The 14,244-nt window shown below is 41.5% G+C and overlaps 1 protein-coding gene across 2 annotated transcripts in view; it reads right to left on the bottom strand.

The window, feature by feature from the left end:
• The window catches only part of TRANK1 (tetratricopeptide repeat and ankyrin repeat containing 1), a 51,155-nt gene extending 37,314 nt beyond the window's left edge, over positions 1–13,841 (bottom strand). Inside the window, exons 1-5 of one of the 2 annotated variants that reach the window (XM_030229909.2) lie at positions 13,776–13,841; positions 3,896–4,030; positions 2,729–2,852; positions 1,418–1,568; positions 318–436 (exon numbers count right to left, since the gene is read on the bottom strand). In XM_030229909.2, coding sequence (XP_030085769.1) covers positions 318–436; positions 1,418–1,568; positions 2,729–2,852; positions 3,896–4,029 — 528 coding nt within the window. In that variant the 5' untranslated portion in view covers position 4,030; positions 13,776–13,841. Of the gene's footprint in view, positions 1–317; positions 437–1,417; positions 1,569–2,728; positions 2,853–3,895; positions 4,031–13,499; positions 13,740–13,775 lie in introns of those variants that run through there. The other variant, XM_050970743.1, reaches the window with a different exon arrangement.
• Between the last annotated feature and the right edge of the window lie 403 nt (positions 13,842–14,244).

Here is a 14,244-nt window from a genome sequence, read left to right as displayed (position 1 = left end):
TTTGTAGTTTTTCCCCTCTAATTCAAATATTATTGAACTGAATAGTGACTCTAGGTGGTACTATAAGAGAGACAACAGACAGCAACAAGAAACAAGCAGGATTTCAAGTCCATCATATCCCTTTCAGAAATGAGTTTCAGAAATTATTTACTACTAAAAGCATTTTTCCAAGTTTTAAAAATCAAGACATTTGAACCAGGCAGCAATATATATTCAGTTTTGGCTTTTAAAGGTAACACACACTTATGCTGAAGTGGTAAGAAATGAGTGCCCAACATGCAGTGGGAGGTGACGCAGTGACACGGTGACACACTTACCCGCCACTTCCCCTTCTGGGCCAGCCTTTCTATCACTGCTTGCCAAATCTGTGCATTGAAATGTGCACTGAAAATATAATCATACGCAGGGTAGAAAGCTGGTGGCAAGATTTGCTCATCTGTAAGAATAAGCAATAGAGAAGAATATTTGTAATAGACAGCACTTCAAAGGTCGGAGTGTCCAACTAAATTACTTCATTGCGCAGCAATCATTTTAGCATTGGTTAATACCCAGGGGATTGCCCAGTAAGGGCTCAAGAAACACTGGTCACCCAACTGATTCAGCACCCTGTTTATCAGTGGCCAGACTTCATTAAACAAAGGGGAAAAAAATAACCCCTGCTCTCAAGAAACACCTCAAAGCCCCAAGGCACTGTGAACCTCATGGCAATTCTTCCACTTATGGGTCAATCAGCTACTGACTCTGCAACCATGAATTAAGGATCTCAGTGTGGGGCTACAAGCTCAAGGAAAGGCAGCAGAGGCACAACCTGAAATCTCCTGGCACGCCTGTACGCCCATCAGACAAAGCATGTTAAACAGACTAAAACACAAGTAGAGGAGGAGAGACTGAGGAGAGCGGGCAAGGAGACAGACGATGGATATTGCTGAAAAACACCCATAGAATGCCGTGGGAAGGCCACATTTCTTCTTTTCATTGCTGTCCATTACTAGCTGTGGGAAAGTCCTCCACACTGAAATTGTAACAAGGTTTAAACTGTCTATCTTCTAATTATTTTCAAACCTACCTGGCTAAAAGAAAAACAGCATGGTCTGGACAAAACCCACTTAAAGCCTCTGGAATCTGAGCTCCAAATCTCTATTCTTGTCTTCCTGACTGTAAATTTTGACCTTTTCTAACTATTCCATAATTGACATATTCCTGTAAGACAACTCACTCCCCTGCACTGTTTTGAGATTGTTGGTGTCTGCTTTATGCAAACTGGACCAAGTTCACCACATCCTCAGTATATTCACAATCCTCAAACAGGCCTGACACCCTGAAGGATCAAAGGAATGATCTCACGAAGGACATCTTACTTACTAAGTGTCATCATCACTACTGAAAGGTCTTAGAAAAGTTAAGGTTTTGAGTTTACCATTGACACTTATGAAGATTCCTGCTATAAACTCAGCAATTTGAGTTTGATCTGAAGAAGTATTCAACAGAGCCAGACCACTGCGGAACATAGAAACTGCTTCATTAAACTTTGATAACATGATGAATGAGTGGCCAGCTCTATAATAAGCCTGAAAAAGAAAGGAGAAAAAAAGATGTTGGGAAAATATTCCGAGACATTTACTACCAAAAAAAAAGTTGTTTTTTTTTAAATTTTCACATTATGTTATAAAAATGTCATGTAGTACTATTTCCACAGCTTCTTATACACAGATCAAAAAAAAAAAAAAAAAGTGAAATAAACTATGTTATTCTAATTCCATGAAATTCACAATATATTACTGATATTATCACAGATGCTGAAAGTGCAATCCTGAAATTCAAAGCTTGGAAAATAACAATAGGATGAAAGGCCTACTTTCAGCAGCTGTATGTTAACTTCCTCTGGACAATACTGGGGTTTTTTTATGTCACAAGGTCCAGAATATATATTTATTTTTCCACATCACAGCATTTTGCAGTGTTTCTTTCCCACAATGCATATCTTCTTCAGCCAACAGTACATGAACATGTTTGTATTCACCCTGAATAAGATTGTACCAGCTCAGAGTCACAGTGGAGTTAATTTGTTCAAATCAGATAACTGGCATGTTGCAACACAGCACAAGTTAAATGGGCATTTGGATGCAATTTTACCATATCTAAATCAAAAACATTCTACTAAAGGCTCCAGGAGTCTTAAGTGGTTAGACCAGAAGACTGTTTATTGCACATAAAAGCCAATCAAAGAGTAGACTCTGTATCATAAATACTGTACAACTCCTACTTATTCGTAGCTACTTGAGTCAAGGTGTACTTAATCAATGTGTATTTAATCACAAGCCAAGTGTAATGTATTGTTCTGTCCACTGGAAATACAATATGACCTTGATCACCAAGCACCACTCCCAGGAACGGGGACTCATTAACTGTAACCCTTGTTTGGGATATTGGTAGTTACATTTCTTGAAAGCATTGGTACCTCTCTCATTGGGACTCAGAGAGGACCAGCATCTCCTGGTGCAAAAGGGAGCTGCATCATTTCATAAAAATACTATTACAGCTGTGAACCTGATATTTATGTGTAGAATCAAACATTGATTCTGGAATTTTATGCTATATTTACTCATCATGCCACAAAGCAAAAACACAATCAAAAGAGGATCATGACACCATTATTAAATAAAAAATAAAATAAAATTTAAAAAGCAAGGAAGGTATGTAAAAACTGCCAGCTTAAGCATCTGGATACCTTAACATACTCCGGATCCCACTGTAAGCTTTGGTGGGCTAAAACCATTGAATCCTTCCATTTGCCCAGGCAGTACAAGGCAGTTGATTTGTTGCACAACAACACAGCTATGTCCCGGGAACACCTAAAGATATGGTTTTAGCATTACTGTTTATTCACTTGAAAAAGGAACACTCTTTATAGTTAGAGATATGAATGAATTTAAGAACTGACATATATTACCCACCTGACAAAATCAGAGGTAAAAAATGTAGTTGTAGATAATAAAGATCATTTGAATGAATATTGGCTCTAAAATGCCTTAAAGACATCCTAATGATACCTTAGTGATACCCATAGTGATAACCTGGTGTCTTCTGCAAGAGAAAGCCAAGCCACTAGAATAATGAAGTATGAGGATTTAGCAAGAGTTCGGATGACCTTGATACACCTACATATGGCTCAGTGAAAGCCAGCAACCAGGAATGGGGGAAAACAGACCCATGAATGGAAGCTGCAGGATGGAAAGAGTACTAAACACATTTTGGTCACCTAAAAAACAACCTCAATGCCTTTTAGTCACCACATGGTGAAGTCAACAGAAAAAGCCACATTTAAAATAAATGAGTGGCCCGTGTTACATTAGGTTAACAGCAGTGTTAATATACAGGAGTAACGAATATTTAACAGTTAACATAATACTCAACTATTTAATCATTAATAACATTACCAACTTATGTTAACTGATGAAAAGCACTTAAAAGTGCATCTGGAAAGAAATACCCTAAGAAATCGTCTGCTGAATACTATTTTTAACAAGTCACAGAATACCGAGAATGACCCAATAACAAGAACAAAGTAACCTGCATGAATCATTTTACAGATAATCAGATAATTCATGTAGCAACAGGCCAGGACATGGCAAAATTGCAGTATTTGAGCTTTAATTTATAATTGATATTTATGTAAAAATATTCAGATTTAAGTCAATTAAGTCAATTAATCTCTCACACAAATGTAAGGAAGAGAATAACTACAAAACTGGTACACTAAAGAGTGTGAAAAAAGACACGAGAAAATCAAGTGTTAGGTTAAAAAACAGAGTTTTGAATTAACTGTGCAACTGTACATATTTACATACTTCAGGTTTGTCTTATGGTTTACATCTCATAATTCAAGAATACTTACGGGACCCATTGCATTAAATAACCAAGTGTTTGTAGAGCTTCATCATAGTTTTTGATGGCCAAAGAGTAATTTCCATTTTTAAAATCCTGGTTCCCAGCTTGTCTCTTCAACTGTGCATATGTCATGGGATCCATGCTAAGGAAAGCAAAAAAAAGAAAGAATAAAAAATAATCAAATAAAAGCACTGACTTATGAAACAGTGCTTTCTTTCCCTAAAATGGACTGAAATTTTCATCCCAGTTTTTGCATATTTGAAAAGGAGGACAAAAAAACACATCTTCTTTGTTTCCTGCAGTTGGACTAGTAAAATAGAGCTCTGGTGACAGCCTCATTTTTGCTGTTGATGTCTCCTCAACTTTTCATCTACTTTTTAATAAACTTCAGCTAACCAGATCTACCACTGGTATGCATTTTTGTTTCAATTTTTATCCTCGGGTCTTAAACTGTATCTTTTAAATTAGGATTCCAAATTATTTCAATGTGTGAGCACATACACAATGCAGGGGGAAATACCTGAGAAAACACAGTATTTATATGCTTAAGAAATACATGAAGCTGTACATTTCAATTAATTAAACACAAAACTCATTTACTTGTTTTTTATTTATGAGTTTTTTATCTAGGTCCTCTGTCTAGATACTCAACAAGCCAATGCATACAGAACTGCTTAGAAACTTAACTATTGCAAGAAAATATTGTAACATAGTATGGTAATAATGCTTGAGGACCTTGAATCAGACTTAAGACAGTTATTAAAATGAAAACAGGAAGTGGCCAGAGAAAACAAAGTTTGAAACTAGCATCAGCTGTAACTTACTGAAAAACTATTTCATTATTAAAATTCTAATATCAGTATCATTAAAGAAAGCTAATCACATGGTCTAGCAGCTAGATGAAAGAAACAAATGCAAGAGGAAAAGCAGCTGCATGTATCAGAAATGTCACACAAGAAACAGACAAGAGAAATATCCAATGCTAAACTGCTGTGTAGAATCCTTCTTCATAGATTGATTTTATTATTAAAAGCGTTTCCATTACCTGTAAAAACCTGTATGAATCTCACAAATCTCAGTGCAATTAAATAAGATTAATTCACCAAATAGGAATGCAGAGATTTACTTATTAAACAGGTAATAACAGGCCTGTAACAGAACTCATAAAATCTGCAACCTTTGCTACCTACTAACATGATGTCAAGGTTTTGTCTGGCAGGCAGCTAAACACCACACAAACCTCAGCTCACTCCCCCACTCCCTGAATGGATGGGGAAGAGAATTAGGGAAAAAAGTAAAATTTGTGTGTTGACATAAAGACAGCTTAACATCACAGAAAAAGAAGGGAAAATACTAATACTGATACTACTAATAATATATGTAGAATATACAAAACAATTAATGCACAGTGCAATTGTTCACCACCCACTGACCAACGCCCAGCCAGTTCCTGAGGAGCAGCCCGTGGCCCATTTTCCCTCCTAATTTATACACATGACATTCTATGGGAGAGAATATCCATTTGACCAGCTCAGGTCAGCTGTCCTGGCTGTGTCCCCTCCCAGTTTCCTGTGCTTCCCTGCAGCTGACAGGGAAGCATCAGAAGCTGAGAAGTCCTTGACTTAGGGCAAACACAGCTCAGCAACTACTAAGATATCAGGGGGTTATCAACATTATCCTCATACTGAATCAAACACACAGTACTGTATCAGCTGCTGAGTAGAAAATTACCGCAGCTGAAAGCAGGACTAAAATATGTGCAAGATCTCTTGGCTACAGAGCAAACTAGATATTTTTAAGTATATGAATTTACAGACAAAGCAAGAAACATTACTGATATATTTTCTCTGTGGTACTCCTCAGGATGAGGCTGAAACAGCAAGAATCAGCACTGTGCTGTGAGCACAGAGGTACGGTGAGCACACTACAGGTGGCAGTGTGCCTTTGCATTTATCCAAGCACAAAAAGCACTCATCAGGCTCACAAGTGCACTAAGCAGATGGGAGAGCAGCAGACCACAACTCTGAGAAGGCAACAGCAGAAAAATCAGGTGAAAACCATAAAGCTCAGATCTGCACTGCTTCAGACTGACTGGGAAATGACCTGTCAGAAGTTACATCTTAACTAAGCAAATAAACACTCCGTGATGATGTCTGTAATTGAACCATCAGCTTGCTAATTCCAGGGAAGCACCGAGAACAGATGAAATCCTGGATAAAAACTAAACTCAAGAGAAAGAGCTCCCAGCTACCTGGGGGAGGCATGACAACCAGTCATGCTAGAGGGGTAATTTTTACATTTATCCCAAGCAAAGCAAATCATCAATTTATTGAACAATGTACATACAGTATATACTTTAAAAATACTACTTCCCCAGAGTGCAAATCAAGTGTACTTAAAGATATATAGGACTTCCTTTACATTGCATGGTATGAGCATTATTAAGGTGAAAAAAGGAAAATAACAGAGCAACAGAACAAAGAAAAAAACCAAGTGCTAGAAGATGGTTCTACCTCATCTTTTACATAATTCTTTCAGGTTTCAATTATTTATCATCAGGAAGTTTGATAAATTATTTTCTCAAGAATAATACCAAAATAAGTCATCTACACAGGAGTTTTTTCAAGTAGGAATACACATGAACTAGTGGTTTTCCAAATTATAGTCTAATTTCAGGTTTTTTTTCTTTTTTAAAAAGAAAAAATGCTTCTACTCAGTGTAATATTTTTCTCCAGAATTAAATTTTTGTCTTACTTTTCTTTGGAAAATACTAAGAGTACAAGTACAAATAAAAGGTATTCACAAGTTATTTAAAAGATTTTTTTTTCCACGGTACAGCAGAAGCAGCAACAAGAATTTTAAAAGGACTTTCCAACAAGTCCTGTGCTGATAAATTTTGGAACTGAACTCCCTGTTTCAGATCAGAAGGCAGCATGCCCTCCCCCTTCCAGAGTGCAGGAATTTTCACCAGAACACAAGTTCTCATCCTTTTCCAAAACTGGAGTTTCCCAGCCAAAACTTCACACTGTAGATCATATAAATAACTGGGGTTTCTGCCATGGGCTTCAGCGACTATACCCAAGTTTGCAGACCAGAGAGATACTCCGGGCATGCAGATCTGACATCTAAGTTAATGATCCAAAAGAACCGCTGTGCAGATTAGCACAGCATGTCTTGCTATTGCCCAACATCTTCCTGCAGCATAAACAATTTTAACTCAAAACCAATGGACTAACTGAGGGCCTATTATGTAAAGTCTGTCAAGCGTGAGGATCATTAAACAAAACTGTTGTCTATTACTCTGCCTGAACTGGCACAGGTAAAAGACACAGCTGTATCTGGATACAACTACAGAAAGATTTTTTGGGGGTTGAGTGCAGTGGGTTAACCCCAGTGGGAAGCTAAGTGCTTGCATGCTCCCACCCCCAGTGGGATGGGGAAAGAGAAAAGGAAGAAGCAAAACCAAAAAAATTTGTAGATCAAGATAAAAATTGCTCACTAACCAAGAGAAACCTGGAAGAAGAGGAAAAGATAATGTAAGTGATGGGAAGGCAATCATTAACCATCCCCTGGCATGGAATAATGCCCATATTCCCAAGATAGGGAAGGCTAATCCCCTTAAGTCCCCTCCTCCCCATTATCATTGCTGAGCATGATGCCACATGGCATCCCTTCAGTCAGTTTGGGTCATCTGCCCAGCTGTGCTCCCTCCCATCCTCTTGTGCATCCCAAATCTATTCACTGGGAGGCCAAGTGAGGAACAGAGTAGGCCTCAACACTGGGCAAACACTGCTCAGCAATAGCTAAAACATTACTGTGCCATCAGCATTGTTTTGCTCACAAATTTAAAGCACCATACCAGCTACTATGAAGAAAATTAACTCCATTGCAGCCAGACACATGTTGCCCTCATGAAGCAGGGATTTCTCCTAAGCTCTGGAGTCTATGAAACACATAAAGGCGTGGGGACACCCTAAGGTCTGGGAGACCCTTCCCAGTGCATTGTTGAGACCTTATCATTCACAGAAATAAAACAGAAACAAAACAAACAAAAAAATCAGACAACATGATCTACTCTGTTTACTTTTTTTATGACTCTTGAGACCAGCATGAATGTGACAACCAGCTCACCAGCAGAAACGTGACAACAAAATGAAGCACATTAATTTTTATTCACAGAATTAAACCAAAACATTATACAGTTAAGTCAGAGACAATCTACTCCAAACCCTACTGCTGCCAGTGGTCAAAATTCCCATTTACTTTAGGCGTCATCAACTCTTGTGTTACTGTGCTGGTCAGTGTCCCACTGAACTCCTCCAGTCAGACTGCTGTCAGAAGCAGGGAGCTTTAGAGTGCTTACAATGCTAAGTTTTGATTTCTCTCGCTTCAGAAGATAATTTTGAAAACACAAATGGAGACTGCCCAGAAAAGCTATTTGTCACTATTGAAAAATGTTGTGTTCCTTATGCCAGCTATGGGTCCCAAGAGGCCAGCTTGTGCTCTCTGAACATCTGAAGCTGGCAGCGCTAAAAACTTTAGAAATCTGAGAGCAAACACAACCCTCTGGTTTTTCTGTCTGCATCTGCTTTACACATTTTAAAAAGAGAAACTGCATGACACTGTTTAATTCACAGAAAAAAAAATAGAAGGCCTTCACAGCCATGCTTTTAATTATTTTTGATTCTGATAGTTAAGCTTTAATGATACACCCTTATGGCATTACTCAGTGGTAGGATAATGTTTTTATTCTCCAAGCACAGCCAATTTCCATAATGCAAGGAACAAATTAAGTACAGCAATCTTAGGGGCTCTGCATCTGAATTTAAAAAATGGCAGACGAATAAGAATCCTCCTATTTTCAGGAAATCTGACTTCTTAAGATTGTGCTTTCCTCAGTCCTATTAAACAGACAAATCACTTCTTCTTCCTTGTCAACCTAAGAGGCAGACATTGCAAACTTGGTTGGAAAAGAAAAAGCCACACAATGCATCTACACTGTGGCTGAGTTACAACTAAATACATTTCATCAGCATTCAAACAATTCATGTTTTCTCAACAGGAAACCTCAGGGCTCCTTTAGCTCTCCTTCAGCAAAAGCATCCTGGCTCCAAGAGCATGATGCCAAGAAAGGACTGTCATGTCACCCCTTCTGCTACATCAGAGGGACCCCTGCAGCTGCACGCCCACCACTGGCACGTTGTGTGCAGGCAGCCCTGCAGTCACCCAGCAACAGGACACTGCATTCAGGTCTTCCAAATGACACTTTCCTCGTGACCTGATATAGACATATGTGAATGTCAGGGCAGACCCAGTAAAAGAAAGAAAAACACAGGCCAAGAAGGCTGTAAGTGGCTGTAACTATGGCAGTGTCCTGCCTGCTAGCCAGTTTTACCTGTTTTCTTGACAACAACAGCCAACAAAGACATATTTACAGAACACAGTCTCCTTTCAATGTGTATAAGCCTAACCTTGACAGTGAAAAGCAGGGAAAAATTTACCTCTCTCAGTTTTCCACTGCATGTTGAAAAGTCAAATGAGAAATCTGGAAATCACCTGTACTTTCAGAGAATGCCATGAAGAAACAGCAGAGACAAAAATGAAGAGCTTATAACTGACCAGGCTACAAGCAGACACATTTGAAAATCTCATGAGGAAGAAAAGAAAGAAGCTTCGATTTAGACTTGGACATCCTCATGGATCTGTTTAGTCTGAAAAAGATCTTAGTGGCATTTGTGACTACCTGAACAATATTTTAGTTGAATGTTCAGACAACATCTCTCATGAAGAGAGATATTGAAGAAGATGATGATGAACATGAAGATCTCATATTCAGCACTTGCAAAATGTCAGCTCATGTTGGAGAAACTGGTCAACTCAAATGAAGAACCTGTAATTTACACAGGTAGTCATCAGACATCCCTATCGTTAGGGACATATTCAGATAGATAGACAGAGATAGCCTTTTCTGTAGATAGATTCTCACTCAGTCATACCAAAAAAAAAAAATTCTCTAAGAAGTTAACTTGCTAGATTTATACCAGACCTTGGAAGTTCCAAAGACCTTTAGATCCCAGTAAAAGCCAGCACCACTTGGAAAATAATGAATGAGATTCTAGAGCAGATTTGGATTAGATTAGGGCAAACAGAGCAGCATAGTGATAGCTTCTTATCAGAATGTTGACCTAAACTCAGCACAAAATGGACCAAATGAAGTTTCTTTATAGCTTCTGGGCTCTACAGCCAGTCAGTGAGCTGCACATCACAGAACTCTAAAGGAAAAAACAGCATGCATCTCTGGAGCTGTGTGCCTCTAAAAAGACAAAACCATTTCCCAGGTAAGTGAATAGAGAGAATATTTTATCAGGTTGCTTCAGTCTGAACTGGAGACCTGTACACAACCTCCATCACTGGACAGAAGCAACCCTCAACACCACTTGCAGAATTTTGTTTCCCTAGATACTCTTCATTCCTAAGTGTTCAGGCAGAAGCACTACTAGAGGAATTTAGGCTACTCTTCTGTAGCTTCACCTATGCAGTACCACACTGATTCAGCACACCTTGACACCACAAAGGATCTCTCACTATTGAGAAGGAATTCTCACCTGACCTGGGTCTAGCGAGCAAGCATTATTTCTGTATTTTGGTAGTGAGGTGAGAGACTTCTAAGTTCTGGCTGTGCTTTCAAAAGATGTTAAATGGCTGGGGTGAGAGAGCACAGAGTGAGACAGAACATTCCAGGCAGCTCTTCATTTTATACCACGCTTTTCCTTGGAAATGTGTTCTGAAGTAAACTGATGATTGTGGGGCACAAACATTGTCAGAAACAAGACAAACGCCCTTATCAACATTTGGCAAATACAGCCCAGATGCAATTAGCACAGATGTCTCAAAAGCCTGTTAACACCTCAAACACCACATACATAGCAGACAGGGAAGATTTGTGCAAGGTCTGAATGAAACAAGGGGTATAAGCAGAATACACCCAACAAGACTCTGGGCCAGGGCCCTGTTCTGGGCAGAGCTGGTGTGAATGACCTCCCAGGGTCCTCTTTTTTGAAATTACCACTGTATGTTGCTTTTTGTTTGTTGAAACTGTCAAAAAGGAATTATTAACAACAAAGCCCAGCTACCACATGTCTCCAACCAAACTCACAGCTGAAACAGCTTGGACCCTCAGTTCTTCTTCAGATGCAAGACCACCTAACAGGACTACAGAAACGGGACCCAAACACAGCCAGAAGTTGGGCCAGCCCTGCTGACAAGCAGAAATCCATGCAAAACCTCAAGAAGTGGACACTAAAATGTTACTAATCTTTAGAGCAGAGATTTGTGGTTCACTTTCACACAGGAAATCTACTAGGTAAGTGACAAGTACTGAGGAAGTGACATAGCAAGGAAATGAACATGGCACCAGGAACAAGACAACACCTTTCACAAAAAGAGATGGGTGCACACACCAGCTACTACTTTAGACCCTGGGAAATAAGAGTTTCACACCCATGGACAAGGCAACAGAAACCTGACAGATTGATGTGACATTCCATGGTATGGAATATCCCTTTGGACAGTTTGGGTTAGCTGTCCCAACTGCATCCCTTCCTAGCTTTCTGTGCCCTCATCCAGCCTCCCCACTGGTGGGGCAAGCTGAAAAACACTTGACTTAGGATAAGCACTGCTTAGCAACAGCAAAAACATCACTGTTTTGTCAACATTATTCTCATCCTAAATCCAAAGCACAGCACAGTACCAGCTACTAGGAAGAAGATTAACTCTATCCCAGCCAAAACCAGATAGCACCTTAGAAGATCCTTCCTCCTTTCCTTGCAAGCTGAACTCAGGCCAAGCACATATGACTAGCCTTCCCTGAAGACTGTTTCATAGCCTGCAGCAGCAACAGGTCTGGCCTTGCTCCACAGCACATCCTGTTTTGTTAACGGAAACAAAATGGGCTTCTTTGCCTTCAGCATCAAATGATTCTTCCCTCTTTGTAACCTACCAATAACAAGTCATACCTAGGAAACTTACAGTTGAACCATGTCTGGAATTGCTTTTTCAAGAAACACACCTGTTTATACATATAAATACCTATGATTTCCAGTAAATTAAGAAAATACTTGCATTTCCCATTTTATTTACAAAAAAAATGATGCAAAAGCATGTTCAATATTCTGTTTGCACAGTGTCATTATTGTGTCAACACAAAAACCACCAAAACCTCACAACAGCAGGAAAAGCTAATCTTTCTGTTTCTCTCTGAAATAACAACAGTCTTTAAATCCCTAATCTAGCCCAGCCATACAAGACCTAACTCAGTCGAAGAGGGAGTTGTTTACACTGCTGCAGTTGTTTGCTCAGCCTGGCAACGTTCCTGTCATCATTGTCCTGCTCTTCTTTGCACTGGTGTGTCCTCACCTTAAATACTATGTGCAGTTTTGGGCAACATGATATAAAAAAACACATTAAGTTGTTAGAGAGCATCCAAAGGAGACCACAAGGATGGTGAAGGGTCTGAAGAGGAACCTCTGTGGGGAGCAGCTGAGGTCACTTGGATCATTCAGCCTGAAGGAGACCAAGGAGAGATCTCTTTGCTCTCTGTGACTTCCCCGTGAGGAAAGAGGAGGGGCAGGCACTGATCTCTTCACTCTCGTGACCAGCAACAGGACTCGACGAAAATGACTGAAGCTGAGTCAGGGAAGGCTTACACTGGATATCAGAAAGAGGCTCCCCAGGGAAGTGGTCACAGCACCAAGTCTGTCTGAGTTAAGAAGCATTTGGACAACGCTCTCAGGCACATGGTGTGATTATTAGTGTGGGTGTGCTGTGTGGAGCCGGGATTTGGACTCAACGATCCTGATAACTTTCTTCCAACTCAGCATTTCCTATGATTCTACGATCGGGTAAGAGAAACGGCAACAAACAGCATGCATATTTCCTTTGTATAGATTCACTCCAGCGGGTATTCACTCTGGAATGAGGAAAAAACAAACGAAAACCACCCCAAGACCAAAACACCAAGACTGCCCTAACATCAAGGTTTTCAAGCTTGTGCAGTTCACAGCCAATGCTTGACAAACTTAATTACATGTTGGTAAAAAAAAAAAACACTGACAGGAAATACACCCTCTGGCTTGTTTTCACGGGAAAGCAAAGCCTCTTCCCCCCATTCGCAATAAATCTTAAGTTAATTCTCTGTAAATCGCTAAAAAGACCCACAAAAGCTGGGGAGAGATTCTTCTGCATTTATTCTCCTGCAGTGCACACTGTGCTCAAACTCCTTTCCAGCTGAAAAAGTCTGTTTTGTTAGGTGACCACTCCACGACCTTGTGCAAGAGTTTTGCTTTTCAGGGAAAGGATCCAAAACCACTGCAAACAATGCTTCGCTCCGGGCTATGCTAAAGGAGTTCTCCCTCTTCTTTTCAAGCACGGACACGGCATCCCATCTCCCCCAGCTCCTCCGCGCAAACCATACCAGGCCAACACAGAGTCCCAGATGCCTGGCCGGAGCAAGAACGCACTCTTCTCCTTTTCCTTCAACCACCCCACACATTCCCTGGCAGGCTTCCCAACCAGCACAGCCACCCCCGCTGCCCACACGCCAAATCCCGCACCCACGCTCCTGGTCGGGGCAGCGCGTCCCCTCTCCGGAACTGCTCCAACACGCAGGAAGCTCCCAACAGCTCCACCGAGATGGGAATGGAAAGCCACCCCCAAGAGGCCGCGGCTGCCCCCGCGCCGCACGAAGCATCGATGGAGCAGCGCGGGGGGCGCGGGCAGCTCAGCCCGCCGCACCCCGGCATCCCGCACGGAGCGGCGGGCGGCCGGCTGCCCTTACCGGGGAGGGTCAGGGGGGTACAAGGGGTGGCCGAGGAAGCGCATCTATCTACCTGCCTGCCCGTCCCCCGCCGCGGCCGGGCCGCGCTCCGCTTGTCGCCCTTAAACTCTCCGCCCCGCGTCCCGCCCCCGCCGCCCGCGTCACCGTGCGAGTGGGAGTGGGGAAATCGAAACAAATCCACGGCGCTCCGGGAATCGAAACGAGACCGCCCCGGCCGTGGGGGATGTGTCCGTCCCGTCCCGACTCGTAGCCGGGAGTGTGGCGGCGGGGAGAGGTAGCGGGCGCCCATCTCCCCGCCGGAACGTTCGGGAAGTGGCTCTGGGATGGCTCTGGGCTCCCTCCACAGCGGGAAGCGTATACAGTGCCATTTTTTAAAATGACCTAGCGGTGCCTTCAGGATACTTGGAAAACCAGCGTTGGTGCGCGCCAGGGGCACCTCCGCGTCCTGAGGCGCCATGCTGTCCCTCCGGCTTCTCACGGCAGCTCCCGCTCCGAGGAAGCTGTGCCTGTTTGGGGCTTCC

Source organism: Serinus canaria, chromosome 2 (assembly GCF_022539315.1).
Source record: "Serinus canaria isolate serCan28SL12 chromosome 2, serCan2020, whole genome shotgun sequence".
NCBI classification, from domain to species: domain Eukaryota; kingdom Metazoa; phylum Chordata; class Aves; order Passeriformes; family Fringillidae; genus Serinus; species Serinus canaria.
The sequence above is the reverse complement of the archived record's forward strand: the minus strand, read 5'-3'. Positions and strand labels throughout refer to the sequence as shown.